General features: G+C 74.5%; 5 protein-coding genes across 5 annotated transcripts in view; 4 read left to right on the forward strand and 1 right to left on the reverse strand.

Annotated features, from left to right (window-relative positions):
- Window positions 1-1978, forward strand: part of Myo9b (myosin IXB) — a 48648-nt gene extending 46670 nt beyond the window's left edge. Inside the window, exons 31-34 of the mRNA XM_042670645.1 lie at window positions 321-394; window positions 1414-1607; window positions 1686-1816; window positions 1890-1978. Of these exons, the coding sequence (XP_042526579.1) occupies window positions 321-394; window positions 1414-1607; window positions 1686-1779 (362 nt within the window). The 3' untranslated portion in view covers window positions 1780-1816; window positions 1890-1978. The remainder of the gene's footprint in view (window positions 1-320; window positions 395-1413; window positions 1608-1685; window positions 1817-1889) is intronic.
- Window positions 1979-2118: 140 nt separating this feature from the next.
- LOC122100300 (unconventional myosin-IXb-like) lies at window positions 2119-4800 on the forward strand. Its single transcript, XM_042670653.1, has 6 exons — window positions 2119-2252; window positions 2678-2801; window positions 3160-3207; window positions 3356-3486; window positions 3878-3996; window positions 4084-4800. The coding sequence occupies exons 1-6, from the start codon at window positions 2227-2229 to the stop codon at window positions 4449-4451; spliced, it is 816 nt and encodes a 271-aa protein (XP_042526587.1). The 5' UTR covers window positions 2119-2226; the 3' UTR covers window positions 4452-4800.
- Window positions 4801-5637: 837 nt separating this feature from the next.
- On the forward strand, window positions 5638-8022 carry Use1 (unconventional SNARE in the ER 1). The gene is made up of 8 exons (XM_042670623.1): window positions 5638-5900; window positions 6148-6197; window positions 6296-6374; window positions 6455-6607; window positions 6963-6975; window positions 7311-7338; window positions 7402-7669; window positions 7825-8022. The coding sequence occupies exons 1-8, from the start codon at window positions 5691-5693 to the stop codon at window positions 8005-8007; spliced, it is 984 nt and encodes a 327-aa protein (XP_042526557.1). The 5' UTR covers window positions 5638-5690; the 3' UTR covers window positions 8008-8022.
- A 473-nt stretch (window positions 8023-8495) lies between these two features.
- Ocel1 (occludin/ELL domain containing 1) lies at window positions 8496-10031 on the forward strand (the record flags this gene model as incomplete). The annotated part of the gene is made up of 6 exons (XM_042670624.1): window positions 8496-8645; window positions 8925-9065; window positions 9141-9295; window positions 9399-9564; window positions 9653-9706; window positions 9787-10031. Coding segments are annotated over 6 exons (786 nt in total), but the record flags the coding sequence as incomplete, so codon positions are not given.
- A 372-nt stretch (window positions 10032-10403) lies between these two features.
- Window positions 10404-16092, reverse strand: Nr2f6 (nuclear receptor subfamily 2 group F member 6). The gene is made up of 4 exons (XM_042670652.1): window positions 15488-16092; window positions 13553-13647; window positions 11233-11793; window positions 10404-10837 (listed from the first exon to the last, which is right to left on the reverse strand). The coding sequence occupies exons 1-4, from the start codon at window positions 15772-15774 to the stop codon at window positions 10557-10559; spliced, it is 1224 nt and encodes a 407-aa protein (XP_042526586.1). The 5' UTR covers window positions 15775-16092; the 3' UTR covers window positions 10404-10556.
- Window positions 16093-17775: the final 1683 nt, after the last annotated feature.

Genomic DNA, 17775 nt, shown 5'->3' on the forward strand with positions numbered 1-17775 from the left:
CCAGCCCCCCTCCAGCAGCCCTTCTCACGCGGACCCTGCTGTGGACTCTGCCGCGGGGCCGTGGTCCTCAGTGCTCCCACTCCCTGACCCCTGTCCTCCTGCCCCCCCACCATGCTCCCTAGGGGACACGGACACCCAGGCATAGTAGAGCCCCAAAATCCCCTCAGCGAGGTCCCCAAAGCTCCTCCTCATCCCCCCCACGTCCAGCGCAGCAGCTGCCTGACCCCTCCCACGGGGTGGGAGGGTCCCCCCGGGGTGGGGAGGGGAGCTCAGACACCTGGGGTCTCCAACACACGCGTGGTGACCATATGACGTCCTAGTGTGCAAGATGACCTGCCACAAGAAGTGCGTGCACAAGATTCAGAGCTACTGCTCCTACATGAGCGGGCGGAAGGTGGGTGTCCCCGGACGCGGGGCGCGGCAGGCACAGGGTACGGCGGGAGGGGGGCGGCAGGCACAGGGTACGGCGGGAGGGGTCCTTGTGCTCCCAGGCGGAGGAGGGAAGATTGTCCCCCAGTCCTGCGTCCCTTTGGAAGGGTCCCGTGCGGGCCTGAGCAGCCGCGTCCCTGCACAGAGGAGCTCAGCTTCCGCACAGGGGCAGCAGAGCGGCGGCCGCTGGAGGCTTGGGCCGCTGTCCCTCACAATGCTGCCGTGGAGGAGACCCCCGCCCAGGGCCTGCGGGCTGCCCCCCGCACCAGGCACCCAGCAGCTGCACAGCCAGGGCAGAGGCTGAGGGGCAGAGCCGCCTGTGTCTGCCACCCACCCAGGCCTCACTCCTCACCCCTAACCCCACACCCCTCACCCCACCCCTAACCCCTCACCCCACACCCCTCACCCCACCCCTAACCCCTCACCCCACACCCCTCACCCCACCCCTAACCCCACACCCCTCACCCCACCCCTAACCCTACCCCCCTTACACCACACCCCTAACCCTACACCCCTCACCCCACACCCCTTACCCCACACCCCACCCTTCACCCCTAACCCCACACCCCTCACCCCACCCCTAACCCCACACCCCTCACCCCACACCCCACCCCTAACCCCTCACCCCATACCCCTCACCCCACCCCTAACCCCACACCCCTAACCCTACCCCCCTTACTCCACACCCCTAACCCTACACCCCTCACCCCACACCCCTTACCCCCACACCCCACCCTTCACCCCTAACCCCACACCCTCACCCCACCCCTAACCCCACACCCCTCACCCCACACCCCACCCCTAACCCCTCACCCCACACCCCTCACCCCACCCCTAACCCCACACCCCTAACCCTACCCCCCTTACTCCACACCCCTAACCCTACACCCCTCACCCCACACCCCTTACCCCACACCCCACCCTTCACCCCTAACCCCACACCCCTTACCCCTCACCCCCACACCCCTCATCCTGACATGTCAGGCCGAGCCCGGCGCTGAGCCAGGCCACTTCGGAGTGTGCGTGGGCAGCCTGACCAGTGACAAAGCCTCCGTGCCCGTGGTGCTGGAGAAGCTTCTGGAACACGTGGAAATGCATGGCCTGTACACCGAGGGCCTCTACCGCAAGTCAGGCGCGGCCAATCGGACGCGGGAGCTTGCGGCAGGCGCTGCAGACAGGTGGGCGCGGTGGGCCCCCCGGCCTGGCACCCCCGGCGTGGGGGGATGCGGGCCCTGCTCACCCGGCCTGGCCCACAGACCCAGCTGCTGTGAAGCTGGAGGACTTTCCCATCCATGCCATCACCGGCGTCCTGAAGCAGTGGGCTGCGGGAGCTGCCGGAGCCGCTCATGACCTTCGCGCAGTACGGCGATTTCCTGCGCGGCTGTGGGTGAGCCGCGCCCGCGGGTGCCCCGGGGTGGGCACCAGCCCCAGGGCCCAGGATAACCGCCTTGGCCTCCCAGAGCTACCTGAGAAGCAGGAGCAGCTGGCCGCCATCTATGCCGTCCTGGAGCACCTGCCCGAGGCCAACCACACGGCCCTGGAGCGGCTCATCTTCCACCTGGTCAAGCAAGTGCCCCCAGACCCCCGCGTGGCACCCCCACCCCAGCTCCGGAGCCCCAGGGCTGCGCCCCTAGACCCCCACATGGCCCCCCCAGCCCTGCAGCCCCCTGACTGTCGGTGGCCGCACAGGGTGGCCCTGCTGGAGGATGTGAACCGCATGTCGCCCCGGGGCCCTGGCCATCATCTTTGCGCCCTGCCTGCTGCGCTGCCCCCGACACCTCGGACCCGCTGACAAGCATGAAGGACGTGCTCAAGATCACCATGTGAGTGCCGGGCCCGGGGACCCCTGCCCGCTCCACCCTTCCACACCGCCGCCATAGAAAGATGCCCAGAGCCCAGCCAGCTCCGACGGAGCTCTGCGTCATTGAGCCCTGTTTTTACCGTTCCCCCCATTCATGTGTGGGGTGCCCGAGTCCATCCATCCCCCACCCTCCCTCCTGCACTGATGCCAGAGGCCAGTTTGGGCCGAGTGTCTGACCAAGTCCACCCGGTACGGACTAGCCACGGCAGGCCGGGTCCCCGCTGCCTGACCAGCACACCTCCTCTGCTTATGAGGCGCTCAACCTCTTCATCCCGTACTTATGTGGGGGGTGGGGCCCCGACCTGCGGACCCACGGGGGTGCCACCCTCCCGGGCAGCCTACTTCAGAGCAGGGGTGACCGAACCCCTCCCTCCTCGGTCCCCGCAGGTGCGTGGAGATGCTGATCAAAGAGCAGATGCGGAAGTACAGGGTGAAGATGGAGGACATCAGCCAGCTGGAGGCCGCCGAGAGCATCGCCTTCCGCAGGCTCTCGCTCCTGCGGCAGAACGCGGTGAGCTTTGGTGGGGGGCGGGGCCGGTGGGGGCGGGGCCCGCCGTGGCTGTAAGGGGCGGGGCCTCCGGTGGCCTGCCAAGGACTAAGGGGAGGGAGGGCGCCTGGTTGCAGGGGGCGTGGTCTGGCAGTTGGCTGGGCGGGGCCTGGGTTGGTCGGGGCGGGGCCTGTTGAGCGGGGCCTGAGGCTTGCCCGTGGCTAGGCCCTGGGGCGGGAACTTCCGTCCTCCTTCCTGGGCGGGGAGGAGGCGGGGCCTCCCCACGCTGCGTGACCCCGGCGCGCTCCGCCCCCCCGGGGCCCCGGGGCCGCACCCCGCAGAGCTCCCGCGCCCCTTCACCCTGTGCTCGTCTCTCCCCCAGCCCTGGCCCTTCAAACTGGGGTTCTCGTCTCCCTATGAGGGGGTCCTGGTATGTACGCGCTCGGCGGCGGTGCATGTCCCCTGGCGGCGCCCGCCGCGGGTTCTAACCTCCCGGAAGTGCATGCTGGGCGGCGCCCCTCCGAGCGAGGGCCACTAGCGGGACGGCCCTCCCGCTACCCCCCGCGCCTCCCTTCCAGACGCGGAGCCCCAAGGCCGCGGCCGGGCCCGGCGGCCCGAGGCGCTGCGCGAGGACGAGGCGGCGGGCGGCGACGAGGGACCGGGAGAAGGAGATGCTCATCGGAGCGCATCCAGTCCATCAAGAGGAGAAGCAAGTGCCCCCCGCCCCCCTCCCCGTCCCCCTCCCCCCCCACCGTCCCCGTCCCCCCTCCCCCTCCCCGCCCCTGTCCCGCCCCCCCTCCCCCCTCCCCAACCCCTGTCCCCCTCCCCGTCCCCCCCGCCCCCCTACCCCGTCCCCATCCCCCCCTCCCCCGCCCCTGTCCCTGCCCGCCCCCCCCGCCCCCCTCCCCGTCCCCCCCGCCCCCCTCCCCCGTCCCCGCCCCCCTCCCCGTCCCCCCCGCCCCCCTCCCCGTCCCCCCCGCCCCCCTCCCCGTCCCCGCCCCCCTCCCCCGTCCCCATCCCCCCCTCCCCCGCCCCTGTCCCTGCCCGCCCCCCCCGCCCCCCTCCCCGCCCCCGGCACCTGCTCAGCCGGCCGTCCGCAGGGAGGACATCACGTACCGGCTGCCCGAGCTGGACCCGCGGGGCTCGGACGAGGAGAACGTGGACTCGGAGGCGTCGGCCAGCACCGAGAGCCTGCTGGAGGAGCGCGCGGCCGGCGAAGGTCAGTACTGAGGAGGGTGCGGCCCGCGTGCCCGCCGGCCCGGCCCCGCGCGCCCCGACGCGGCGTAACCCCGCGTCTCTCCCCAAGGGCCCCCCGCGCCCGCGCCCCCCCGCCCCGGCGCGCCCGCCCCGCGCCCCCGCCCCGCGGAGGCCGCGGCCCCGCCACGAAGGCCGCCGTCCTTCATCACGGTCAGAGTGAAGACGCCGCGCCGGACGCCCGTGCTGCCCACCGCCAACATCAAGCTCCCGCCCGGCCTGGCCGCGCGGCGCCGCGAGCCGCCCGCACGCCGCCCCGACCTCGTGCGCTCCGTCTACGCCGCCCCGGGAGCCCTCCCGCCCGCGCTCGGAGCCCCGGAGCCGGCCGGGCGGGCCGCCGCGCCCCCCGCCGCCCTGCGGAGGTACTCGGACCCCCCGATGTACTGCCTGCCCCCCGACGCCGGCCCGGCCGACGGCTGACACGCGGCCCGCGCCCCTGCCGCTCCTGCGGCCCGCCGCCGCGGACTGCGCAGCCGCCGCCACCGAGGACCGGGGTTCCGGGTCACCGCACGAGCGCCGGCCTCCCGCTCCGCGAGGCGCCGGAGCGCGGCCCGCAGACACGCGTGGAGCCGCCGCCCGGGTGCTGGGACTGGGACGCGGAAGCCGGGGAGACCCCGGCGCGGGGGAGTGGACTCCACCCCGTCCCGCGCAGGGCCCGGACCAGCCGTGCCGGACCGGCCCTGCCCCGAGCGGCGGGAGCCCCGGGAGCCCCGGGCGGGGCGGGACCAAGGGGGCCGCGGCCGTGTACAATAAACAAGTGCCTGAGAGACGCGTGCGCCTCCGCCGCTCCGCGCTGCGACCGTCCTCCCCGGGAGCCGCCGGGCGCCGGGCCCCAGCCGGGCCGGGGAACAGGACGCCGGGGGCTGGGCAGGCGGCCCCGGGGTAGCCTCGCTGCATGCACGAGGCCCCGGGTTCGATTCCTTGGCACCCCGTAAGCAGAAAAGGCGCTGGCCCGAGCGGCAGAGCGCCCGCCTTGGGCTGAGCAGCTGAGGTCAGCGCGCAGGCCACGGGACGACGGTCCGGGCGAGCCCCAGCCCAGCCCGCAGGGGGCGACGCACCGCGTGCGCTGACCCTCCGCACCCTCCCACGGGAGGCCGCGCGGGGCCGCAGGGCCGCACCCGGCACGAGGGGCTCGGCCGGGGCCCTCACTGAGGCCGCGGGACGGACGGGCGCTGGACGGACGGGCGCCGGGCGCAGCACGTCCCGGGAGGGGAGCGCGGGGCGGGGCGGGGGGGCGGACCCCGGGCCCTGGCGCCCGCCTGCCGTCCGCGGGCCTTGCTGGGCTCCCCCGACCCCTCCCCGCGAGGCCGGCCGCGACAGGGCGCTGAGGACGGGCTTAGTCTCCGCACCGGGACCCGAACTTGCGGAGTTGGCTCACGGCCAGGGCAGAGCCGACGCCATCCAGCCAAGAAGCGGGCCGGGCCGGGCCGTCGGCTCTGAAACCTCGCGCGAGGTTTATTTTCTCCAAGGGGAGCGGGATAGGGCCGGCGTGGGGGGCCGCGCGCGGGGCGCGGAACGGCGAGGGCGGGCGCCGCACGCGGGGACGCGCTGAAGAGCTCGGGCCTCACACGCTTTCAGAAAGCAAGCTATTTTGCCCGAAATAAACATGGACGGGGTGACGACTCTCCACACAGCACGCAACTTCCGCCCACAATCAAGATGGGGCAAAAGGTGGAGCACATCCGCCCGGAAGGAACTCAATTAGACGCACTTCCGCCCATCCCTAAGATGGCGCCGGCGGAAGAGGCAGGGCACCCGCAGCCAGCCATGGTGGCGTCCCGGCTGGAGCTGAATCTCGTGAGGCTGCTGTGTCGCTGCGAGGCAATGGCAGCGGAGAAGCGGGACCCGGAGGATTGGCGTCTGGAGAAGGTGAGGGGGACGCCGCGCGGCCGCGCACCACTCACGTCCCGGAGGGTGGCCACTAGGCCGGACGGACTCTCGGGCCCCAACAGCCGCCCTGGCCCCGCCCCTTCCGGCCACCGCCGCCACGTCGGCGTGCGGCCCCGCCCGCCCAGGCCCCGCCCCCGGGCCCGCCCAGGCCCCGCCCCGCCCAGGCCCCGCCCCCGGCGAGCGGGGCCGGGGGGCGCGGCGCGCTTACCCGCCCGTGTCCCCGCAGTACGTGGGGGCCCTGGAGGACATGCTGCAGGCCCTGAAGGCCCACGCCAGGTGAGTGCGGCCGCCGGGGTCCGCGGGGCGCCCGGGCTCGGGGCCCGTCCCCGCGCCGGGCCCGCGGACAGGTGGTTCCTTCGCCCTGTCGCCCGCAGCAAGCCGGCCTCGGAGGTGCTCGGCGAGTACTCGCGCAAGGTGAACTTCCTGAAGGGCATGCTGCAGGCCGAGAAGCTGGTGAGCCGGGGCCGGGGTCCCGGGTCCCCGCCGCCCTCCCCGGCCCGGCCCGGCCCTGACCCCGGCCTCGCCTCCCGCAGGCCTCCTCCTCCGAAAAGGCCCTCGCCAACCAGTTTCTGACCCCCGGGCGCGTGCCCACCACGGCCAGGGAGCGGGTGCCCGCCACCAAGACCGTGCACCTGCAGTCCCGCGCCCGGTACGCCAGCGAGATGCGGAGCGAGCTGCTGGGCGCGGTGAGCTCCCGGGTCACCCTCGGACAGCAAGGCCAACGCCAGGGAGGGACACTGTGGCCAGAGCTTCGGTAGATGAGTAGGAGTTGGGTGTGGTTGAGGCCCAGCACGTGTGGCTCACAGGTCACCACAGGAATCTGCAGGGTGACCCAGTTCGATGCCAGGCCGGAAGCTGGGTGACAACGCTGGGCTCAGGTGGAAGAGGAGAAGCTCTGAGCGCAGAAGCTCTGAGCGCAGAAGCACGGCGGGGCATGGCCTGCAATCCTAGCTCGGGAGGCCCAGCCCCGCACAGGAAATAAAATAGAGACTTGGGGACAGAACAAAGGGGCTGACCTCACGCCTGTCTTTCCTCCCACAGGACTCGGCCGGAGGTGAGTGACCCCCACCCCGCTGCCTCCCCCCCCCCCCCCCGGCTCCCCCGGGCACAGCCCAGGTGGAGGTCCGGTGACCTACGGAAGGCACCGCACCCCCAGCTCACAAGACCAATGCCAGCCACAGAGGCGCCCGGGGCTTTGGGGAGTCAGGATCCAGGGAAGGTGGGCTCCGTTGGAGGACATTCCAGCTAGGGCTCTGAAGCAGGACAAGGAGCCCACCGGCCAGTAGCCCACATTCTGGGTTATCAGAGGCAGCACGCAGGCAGAGGTGAGGGGGCTGGGAACGCAAACCGACCTTCTCCTTCTAACTGCTCGCTGCGTCTCGCCTCTAGAGCCCCAGCCGGATGTGAGGAAACGACCGTGAGTGTCCTGGGGTAGGGCAGGCCGGGAGGGGCAAGGGGGCCCGCCGGAGGCCGCATGGAGCCGCTCCTCCCGGGACGTGGGTGGCTGGACGGACGCGCGACCGCCGGTCGCTCCCGCGCGTCGCGTCCACACCCTGTGCCCTGTGCCCCCAGCGGGGGTGACGCGCCCCAAGCCCGCCGACGAGAAGCAATCGGCAGCGGAACTGGACCTGGTCCTGCAGCGACACCAGGACCTCCAGGAAAAGCTGGCGGAGGAGATGCTGGGCCTGGCCCGGAGCCTCAAGACCAACACGCTGGCCGCGCAGAGCGTCATCAAGAAGGACAACCAGGTGCGGCCCCGCGCGCCCACCCGGGGCGGCCAGAGCCGCTTGCTGCGGGGCCTCGGGAGTGGGACTTCGCCTCAGCCAGGGTCAGGGGTCACAGGCCGAGCCAGGGCGGCAGGGAGGGGCGGCCCCGCCCCCTGACCCCACGCGGACCCCCCCAGACCCTGTCGCACTCGCTGAAGATGGCCGATCAGAACCTGGAGAAGCTGAAGGCGGAGTCGGAGCGGCTGGAGCAGCACGCGCAGAAGTCGGTGAACTGGCTGCTGTGGGCCATGCTCGTCGTCGTCTGCTTCATCTTCATCAGCACGACCCTCTTCATCCGCCTCATGCCCAAGCTCAAATAAACGCCGCCGCCGCCGGCCCGCGGTCTCCGCCTCCGGGGCCGGGAGGGGGGGGGGCCGGGGGGGTGCGGGCGGGGTCGGGAGGGGCTCGGGGGGCGAGGGCCGGGAGGGGCTGGGGGGGTCGGGAGGGGCTCGGGGGGCGAGGGCCGGGAGGGGCTGGGGGGCGAGGGCCGGGAGGGGCTGGGGGGGGGGGGCCGGGGCTCTGGGGGGGCTCGGGTGGGGGCGGGGGCCGGGAGGGGTTGGAGGGGCCGGGAGGGGCTCGGGGGGGGGGGGGGGGCCGGGGCTCGAGAGGGGGCTGGGGGGCGCGGGAGGGGCTCGGGGGGGCCGGGAGGACCTCGGGGGGGGGGCTGAGGGGCTCGGGGGGGGGGGGGGACGGGCGGCCCGCGAGCGGAAGCCCAGACTCGGGACCGAGCCGCGATTCAAGCGCCGCGCCCAGGCCCGCCGGCCCCGCCCCCGCGCGGCGCGCGTGCTGACGCCACGCCCTGCGTCGTGCGGCCCCGCCCCTGCGCGGTGGCGCCCCGCCCCCAGGCGGGCAGGCCCCGCCCCGAGGCCGTCGGGTCCCGCCGGAAGTGAAGCCACCCCCGGACTCAGGCCACGTTCCCGCAGCCGACCCAGGCTGGGACCGCCGGACGCTGGGACAGGTGGCGCGACGCGGGGACGCGGTGCTCCGGCGGCGCGGGGCGGCGCCCTTCCAGGCCTGACCCTCGGCCCCTCGCGTCGGGGAGGCGGCAGCTCTGACAGCTTGCGGGGGGGGGGGGGGGGGGGGGGGAGGGGCTCGGCCCCGCCCCGAGTTGCGCGATGATGTCATAGCTCGCTTGGCGCTCTTCCGGGTTACGTAACGGGACGGAGGCGGGGCGGGCAAGCGCCTCGGTGAGGGGAGGGGGCGGGGCTCCCGCCCACCGCGCCCCCGCCGTCCGCAGGCCGCGCGCAGACCGCGCCCGCCGCGCGCGGGCCCCGACGCCCCCCGCCGGCCAGCCCGGGGACCCCAGAGCGGCGCCCCCGCGAGGCCGATGCCCACCCGGGAGCACCCCCGGCCCCGGCCGCCGGGCCCAGGGCCCCCGGTGAGTTCGGCCCCCGGAGCCCACGGGCGGGGCCCCGGCGGGGCCCCCGTGCCCTGACTCCCGCCGCGTGTGCAGACAGCGCCGCCGCGAGGCCAGCCCGCGAGGCCCAGGAAGATCGCGTTTGCGGACGAGCTGCCCTCGCGCGCCCTCCCCGGCGCCGGGCGGCGGGCGGGGGCCGGGCCCGGGGGGCGTCAGCCCCGCGCCGCCGCCGCCGCGCCCGACTACGAGCTGTGAGTGTCCGCGCGCGCGCGCCGTGGGCCGGAGCCCCGACGCTGGGTCCGGGGGTCGGGGGTCCCGCGGCTCCGGCCACTCCCGCGCCCCTCCCGCCCGCAGCAGGTACCCCGCGCTGCGCAGCGAGCGCGGCCGCCGCCGCTACGCCGCCGTCTTCCGGGACCAGCGCGCCGAGTTCCTGGAGCTGCGCAGAGACGTGGAGGCGGCGCGCGCGCGGCTGGCGCGGCTGGAGGCGCTGCTCGGGGCGCTGCCGCCCGCCCGCAGCCAGGTCCGCGCCCGCGCCCGCGCCCGCGCCCGCGCCCGGCCTCGCCCCGGCCGCCCTCCCTCCCCTCGCTGCCACTCCGCCCGTCTTGCAGGAGGAGGCCCAGGCGGCGGCCCGAGTCTGGAGAGAGATCGAGAAGAAGCGGACGGTGAGTCAGGCCGCCGTGGTGGGCTGGGCCCCGGCGCGGCGCAGGCACCGCTGCAAGCACCTCCCGGTCTCGCCCCGCAGGACCCTGGCTTCCTGGATAAGCAGGCTCGCTGTCGCTACCTGAAGGGGAAACTGAGGCACCTCAAGGCCCAGATCCAGAAATTCGACGACCAGGACAGCGAGGCCTCCGTGTACTTCTGACCGCCGGCGGCCTGGGGTCGCCCGCGTCCGGTGCCCCCACCCCGACCCCCGGTCTCCGCCCACCCCGCGGACTCCGGTTCATTCACCCCAAGGGAATAAACATGGAGCCCCCTGGGCTCGCGTCCCGCTGCGCTCAGTTCTTTCCCAGGCCCGGGGTGGTGGGGGGCGGAGGGCGACAGGCTCGAGGCCCCAGGCCCGGGGCTGCGCAGGAGGCTGAGATCTGAGGGTCGCGGTTCAGGACCGTCCCCGAGACCGACCTCCGTGACCCGCCCGGAGCCCGGAGGCGGCTCCAGGGGTGGAGCCCGCCGCGGGCCGCCCAGCCCATCCCGAAGCGCGGGGTCGGGGTCGGGGGTCGAGTCCTTGCCTGGCAAGCTCCAGGCCCGGGTTCAAACTCCGGTACCTCCAAACGGAAAGGCACGGCCTCGGGCGGCGCCGTCGGCCCCGCGCCCGCGCCGAACGGGAAACCCCCGCTTCTGAGGAGCGACCCAGCGGGCGGCGCGGGTAGGAAACGCTTTATTATTGGCTTGATCCGACCCGGGGTCCCGGGTCCGGGCGCCGGGGCCACGCCCGGCTTTTTGGTTTGGAGATCATTTAGAAAACAGAAAAGACAAACACTTCACAGTCCTTAGAAAACGAGTCCGGGCGGCGCGTCACTGCGCCGAGCCCGCGCCGTAGGGCCAGCTGAAGGTGCTGCCCGACAGCAGCATGTCCCGGATGAGCGTCTCGATGGGCGTCTTGCCCACCAGGCGCATGAAGAAGAGCTGCGAGATGAGCGCGGCGGGCACGGCGCGCAGGGCCGGCAGGCGCAGCAGCAGCCGCCCGAAGCGCTGCGGCTGCGACGGGTACTGGGCGCGCACGTACTCGGTCAGCGCCACCTGCGCCTTCTCCTGCAGGCTCTCCACGTGCGCGGGGTCCGACAGGCCGCAGGCGTCTGCGGGGGCGGGGCTGCGGTCAGGGGGCGGGGCGCTGACACACGGGGCGGGGCTGCGGTCAGGGGCGGGGCGCTGACACGCCGGGGGCGGGGCTGCGGCCGGGGGCGGGGCCAGCACACGAGGGGCTGCGTGAACCGGGGAAGGGGCGGGGCCGTGCGCGCCAAGGGCGGGCTCGGGAGGGGCTGAGCACCCGAGGCACGGGCGCGGGGAGCGAGCGACTCCGGCCCAGCACGGAACGCGGAGCGCCGCGGGTCGAGGGAATACGGTAGCGCCGCAGGCCCGGCGACCCCGGAAAGGACGGGGAGGCCTCATCCGGGGCGGGGCGAAGGGAGCCCGGGGAAGGGCCGGCCGGGGGCGGGGCGGGGCTCCCTCCCCCCGCCCGCCCCCCGCTCACCGGGCGTGAAGAGCGCGATGGCCTTGAGGCAGCCGTACTCGGCCGAGTCCACCTGCAGGCGGCCCAGCTTGTCCACCTGCTCCTGGAAGGCGCGCACCTGGTCCATGAAGGCCACGGCGCGCTCGGCGGCCATGGGCGCGGCGTGCAGCCCCGCGGCGGCCAGCAGCGGCGCCGTGTGCAGCGGCAGCGCGGCCTGCGCCGCGTTCAGCACGAAGAGCTCGCTCCAGCTGAGGCGCAGCAGCGCCACCTGGTCGGCCACGGGCAGCTCGGGGAAGAAGGGCGCGTGGCGCGCCCACTCCACGGTGCTGAAGAGCAGCCGCGCCGCCAGCTCGCACACGTTGTCGATGCCCAGCACGGCGCCGCCGCCCGCGCCGAAGCGCCCGGCCGCCGCGGGGTACGGCTCGGCGCGCAGCAGCTGCGCGATCAGCTCCGACACCGGCTGCCCGGGGAAGAGCTCGGCCGCGCCCGCGCCCAGCGCCGCGCCCGGGGGGCTGCCGGCCGCCGCGCCCGCCGCCGCCGCCGCGCCGGGCAGCGAGTGCGGGATGCGGCCGCGCTGCACGGCTGCGGGAGAGGGGGGGGCGTCAGCGGGGCGGGGCGGGCCAACGCCAGCCCCCCAACCCCGCCTCACTCAGACCAACCCCGGAGCTCAGAGCCCCTCCCCTGGCTCTCCCACCGGTGCACAGCCCTGCTCATGAGCTCTGTGCCTCAGTCTCCCCACCCATAAAAAAGCAGCTGAAACTGGGCACACGGGTTTGGGGCAAAGCGGGGGTGGAGGAGTAAGGAGTTGTAGGAGGTGTGTAAGCAGCGGAGGATCGAGTCTGCTTGTTAAAAGCTCCCTCAATCTGTGTATTCTACACAAAGGGTTAAAGAGGTGCCTCATCAGAGCTGCAGGCTGCAGCGGTGGCTCACTCCTGCCATCCCAGCTACTCAGGAGGCTGACCTCTGAGGACTGAGGCTCAAACTCAGCCCAGGCAGCAAAGTCCCATCGCCAACTCAAACCACCACAAAGCCCAAAGTGGAGCTGCGGCTCGAGTAGTAGAGAGCCAGCTCTGAGTGGTAAGGGGCGGCGTGCGCCCAGGCCCCGAGTTCAAGGGCCAGGCCCAGGGCCAGGACACAGACAAAGCAAGGACAAGAACACCCGGCCCAGGGGGCCTGCACTGCCTGGAGTGAATGATGGGGCAAGGGGTGTGGTGTGAATAAAGGGGAGAAGCAGCCGGGCACCGGTGGCTCCCGCCGGTCATCCTAGCTACTCAGGAGGCTGAGATCTGAGGATCGAGGTTCAAAGCCAGCCTGGGGAAGGAAAGTCCCTGAGACTCTTATTTACAATAAACCACCAGAAAACCGGAAGTGGTGCTGTAGAGCGCTCGCCTTGAGCTGAAAAGCTCAGGGACAGCGCCCAGGCCCAGAGTTCAAGCCCCAGGACAGACCAAAATAAATAAATAAATAAGAGAAGCAAACGTTTGAGCAAACCCAGAGAGCGGGGGGCCGTGCTGAGATCTGAAGACGGGCAGGGAGCAGCCTGGCAGAGGCCCTGAGTCGGGACTCCGAGCCTGGAGCCTAAGCCCTGATGTGAGGTCTGCTGGGGCCTTCAACCCAAGGGGGGAGGGGGGCCCGGGACGAGACAGTTGCCCTCAAGTGTAAAGGGATGGAGAGATGCCATGAGCGGGTCTTGTCTGAGGCTTGCTGGTAGCGCACGGCCTTGAATCTGCGGTCCTCCTGCCTCAGCCTCCAGCCCTGGGATTACAGGCACGTACCACCCTGCCTGGCTGTTTAAGAGAAGCCTTTTGCAGCTTCTTGCATACAGGCTTCTTGAGAAGAAGCCATCTTTAAGGCATAAGAGACTGGGGTTGGACACTGGGAAGACAGGCCGGACTGGCACAGGACACCTCAGGACAGGGGCCGGGGCGGGTCCATGGGGTGGACCCGCCCCATGCCTCCAAAGGCCTGTGATAGCTCTGGGCTCCGCAGGAAGTCAGGGAGCGATGGCAGGATCCCAGCCCAGGCCCCCGACATGCGGGGTCCCCTCAGGCCCCTGGGCAGGGCCGGAGGCTGGAGCTCCGGCAGCCCGCAATCAGGAGAAAGCACGCGCCACCTCTTGCCTTACTCTGCCTGAGTTCCTGCCCTGGGCAAACACGGAAAGCAGGGGTGAAGGGTGGAGGGCCAGCACATGAGGTGAGAAAACACATCCCTGCCGGCCGGTGACGGGGGGCTGGGCACAAGCCAGGAGGCCCCCACAGAACCTAACAGATCCCTGCTGCCCAGGGCTAGATCTGCGGGTGGGGTAGGGAGGTCAGCGGCGCCAGGCCCCGCCCCAACTCACCCTCCTTCCGCATGCCCACCCGGAAGCACTTCTTAAGGCGGCAGTACTGGCACTGGTTCCGGTGGTGCTGGTCGATCTGGCAGTCCCGGTTGGACCTGGATAGGGACAGAGACCAGGGCTTTGTGAACCTTCGCTCCCCCCCACTCCTCCCCCTCCACTCCCTGGCTGGACCTGGGGGGGAGGGCAGAGACCAGGGCTGAGTCCATGCTCCCCCCCTCTGCCCCCAAGCTCCTTGGCTGGGACAGGTGTGCAGAGGAAGACGACGGGAGTGGGCCCTGCCGGATGCATGAGTCCATGGGACAAAGTTTGTGAGCACACAGTGGAACTGGGTTTTGCAGGATGAGCAGGAGTTGGGGGAGGGGGAGTACCGCTTGTCTAGGAGTCAGGGCAGGGACGCTAAGAAGGAAGGGAGGAATGAGGAAATGGAGGGAGCTCCTGGCCTCCTCCCCGGCCAGCCCCAGGCTGAAGACCTGACCCTGTGTTCCGATGCCCCCGGCCCGTGTGCGCATCCTGCCCCGGTGGCGCAGGGTGCCGGGAGGCTGGAGTGCCCCCCACAGGCCTTCTACAGGACGCACTGGGCCTGGCGACCCCCACAGGCCGCCCAGCCGGGAGTCCGGGCACGGGGCCGGGTTCCGGCCAGGATGGGGCCCCAAGGCCAGGAACAAAGCCCGGAGCAGCGAGGGGAGGGCCTGGGCAGCGGCGTGGAACCGGCCAGGGCTGGGGCGGCCGGCTTCGGGCACCCCCCGGCGCCCGCACCCCCAGCCTCTGCCTCAACCTCCCCGGCTCTGAAATGGGGGCGCCTGTCACCTCAGCTAGGACGACTGTCGCCCGCGGCGCTGCCCGGAGCTCTGGCCTCCATGGCGCCAGGCGGCCTCGAGGCCCGGCTCCCGGGGCTCCGGCCGGGCTTCCCAGCGCCGCGCGCAGCTTCCGGGTCAGCCCGGGCCGCGTCTGCCCGCTGACCGCGTCTGCCCCGCTTCTCCTTCGGACCCGAGCGGCGCCCTTCCTGCTGCGCCCCGACCCCGGCCCGGGGCGCCCCGCCCCAAAGGCCCGGCCCGCGAGCCGGAACGAGGCCAGCGCCGGCGCCCCAGTTGCGGGAGGCGGCGGCCGGGCGGCCCGCCACACGTGGCCGCCGCGGGGCCCGGCCCAGGCCGCAGGCGCGGGGCCCGGACCCAGCTCGCCCGGGAAGCCGGAGCCCCAGCCCCGGGGCGCCCAGCCCGGGGCCGGTTCCGGGACGCTGGGAAACGGAGCCGTCCGCGGCGCTGGCCCGGGACCGGCCGCGGCCGGGAGGACAAAGGCGGCCTGGGCATCCCGGGGCCGGGCGCGGCGCCCGCCGCCCTCCAGAGGCCCTGCCGGCCGAGGCCGCGCCGCCCCCCGCGTCCCCGCCGCCCCTCGCGGGCTCGCTCCTCCGAACACCTCGGCGCGACCCCAAACTTTCCAGGGCCCGGCGGGCCTGCGGGGCCGGCGCGGGGGTGCGGTCAATTCCGGCGGCCGCGCCGGCGCTCCAGGGGCGGCTTCCGGTGACCCGAGCGGGGCGGTGACCCCCCGCCGCCGCCCCCGGCCGGGCCGCGGCCCGCGCAGGGCCCCGGGCGCAGGAGCGCGGCCCGCCCCGCCCGGCCGCCGCCCGGAGCTGGTATTTGACCCCGAGGCCGCGCCGTATCGATCCGCGCGGCCGCAGACAATAGCCCGGGACGCGGCGGGCGCCGGGTCCAAGTTCCACGCTCGGGTCCCCCGGGCGCGCGGCGAGGAAGGGGCGTCCGGGGCTGGGCGGGGACCCCGCGGGCCCGCGAGGACCCCTCGGCCCCCGGGCAGGGGGGCGGCGAGGGGCGGAGCGAGGGCCGGGGCGGGCCGGAGGCCGCGGGGGACCGGGCGCGGGGCGCGGGAAGGTCAGCGGCGGCCCAAGGTGACCGCGCGGGCGGCGGGCCGGGCCGCACTCACCGGCAGGTGTAGCTGAGGTTGCGGCGGATGCTGCGCTTGAAGAAGCTCTTGCAGCCCTCGCAGGTGAAGACGCCGTAGTGCTTCCCGCTCGACTTGTCCCCGCACACCACGCAGTCCACCTGCAGCCCCGGCCGCTCCTCGTCGCCGGGCTCCGCGTCGCTGGCCGCCCCGGGCGGCGAGGCCGAGTCGTCCTCGGCCGCCGCGCGCGGGTAGCCGCCCGCCTTGTCCACGCCGTTGGCGCCGCCGCCGCCGCCGGGGCCGCCCCAGCCGCCGGTCACCATGGCCATAGCCCCGGGGGCGCGGCGCCGGGGCGCCCCCTCCCCGCGCCGGCCTCACCGGAACCCCCCCTCGCGGCCCGGGGCGCACTCAGCCCGCGCGCATCCGGGCCGGGCGCGGCTCGGGGGGCGCCCGCCGCACCCCCCCCCCCCGAAAACAAAGTTTTGCAGCAACTTCCTGCGGCCGGTCCGCGGAGCCGGGCGGAACTGGTCGGGCCGGTTCCCGGCCAACTTTCCCACGCGTGCGCGGGGCGGGGGGCGCTAGAGGCGGGGGCCGGGGGCCCCGAGGTGCCGCGCCCCGCAGGCCTGGGCCATGGCCCGGCCCGGGCTGCGCGCGGGGGGTGGGGGCGCCCGCTGGCCGGGCGCCGGCTCGGCCCCGGGGCCGCGGCCGGTCAGCGGGGCGCCATCCGGGCGCTGGGGGCCGGGCGGGGGCAAAGTTTGGCCGCAAGTTGCGCGGTGGCCCGCGGCGAGGGGGAGGGGCGGCGCGCACGCGCGCCGGGGCCCGGGGCCCGCGCCCCCCGGCGTCCCCCCCGCACCGGCGGCCGCGCCGGGGCCTGCAGGCCGCGGCCCCGCGCCTCCCGAGCCGCCGCCCGCGTCGCGGCCGCGCCCGCCCGGCCTGGGCCTGCGCCGGAGCCTCGCTCTCCCGCCGCCGCCGCCGCCGACCCCGCGCGCCGGCCTCGCGCTGCGGCCGGTTTGACACCGCGTTCCATCCGCGCGGCGGGCGGGCGGGCGGGCGGGGCGGGGGCGGGGCGGGGGCGCGCGGGGCCGGGGGCGGGCGCTCGTTGCCCCGGCGACGGCCGCCCTTATAAGGGCATGGGTGGCCGCGCGCGGCGCCGGGCGCCCGGGCCGGCGGGAGAGGCGGGGGCGGAGCTCGGGCCGCGGCCCGGCCCCCGCCCCGCCCGGCCCCGCCCCGCGGCCCCCGCGGCCCGGCCCCCGCGACCTCCCGCCAGGCCTCGGGCCCCGGCGCCCCGCGATCCGCCTCCCCACGCGTTCCCGGCGGAAGCAGGAACGGGGGGACGCGTGCCCCGGGGTCACGCCCCTGCGCCGCGGGCGACACGCAGGCGCTCCCGGACACGTGCGCACGCACACGCGCGTGCACGCCGGACCGCGCGCGCCCCCGGGCCGCCTCCCGCACGCGGCACGGCGGACTGCCTGCTCGCTCTTGCAGAAGGCCGCCCGGTCCGGCGGGGCCCCTCCCCGAGCCCCCGCCCGCCCCCCCGGCGGGCTCGGCCGCCGGTGCGCCCCTCCCCCGGCCCTCCCCGGAGGCGGGTTAACGTTTACCCGGGCGGGGCAGGCTGTCCCGGGCGACCTTTCACCCCAGCCCGCAGGCCCGGGCGCGGTGGCCGCGGTGACCAGGCCCGGGCGGTGACGCCACCCCGGGAGGGAGCGGGTCAGGGTCAGGGTCGCGGCCGGGGCCGGCGTGGGCGGCGGGAGGGCCGGGCTGCGGCCGGGGGCGGGCCCTGCCGGGGCCCCGCGACCCCTCGCCCCGCCCCCCTGACCCCTGCCCGCGGCCCCGCGGTGACATTTGACCTTGCGGCCGCCGCAGACCCGGGACAAAGGGGCCGGGGCCCATCTGCCGCGGGGCCGCCCGTGGGAACGGCCCGCGGCCTGGGATCCTGCCCGCCCGCCCCCGTGACCCCGGGGTCCGCTGGCCCCGCCCCCAGGCAGCCCCGTGGGACTGGGCCGAGCTCCCGCGGGGCTCCTCGGCTCCCCCACGGTGCCTGCCTCAGCTTCCCTCTGTCTTCAAAGCCAAGGCGCCCTCGGAGAAGCTCCCCGGTAAAGCCGGGGTTCGAGGGGGCGGGGAGCCCTCTGGGGCTGGGCGCAGGGTGCTGGGGCCCAGAACCTTCTGGATGCCCTGCTCAGGGGTGCGGCTGGGTGTGGCCTGTGCCAATCGCAGCTGATCGCCTCCAGCCCGAACCCGCAGGGAGGAGCCTGAACTTCTCAGGCCGGCTGGGCCTGTCTCACGCATCAGCTGAGGCTGGGGCCTCACCCCCCGGAGTGCTAGCCTCCTGC

Source organism: Dipodomys spectabilis, unplaced genomic scaffold (genome assembly GCF_019054845.1).
Source record: "Dipodomys spectabilis isolate Male_0828 unplaced genomic scaffold, ASM1905484v1 ptg000573l, whole genome shotgun sequence".
In the NCBI taxonomy this organism is placed as follows: domain Eukaryota; kingdom Metazoa; phylum Chordata; class Mammalia; order Rodentia; family Heteromyidae; genus Dipodomys; species Dipodomys spectabilis.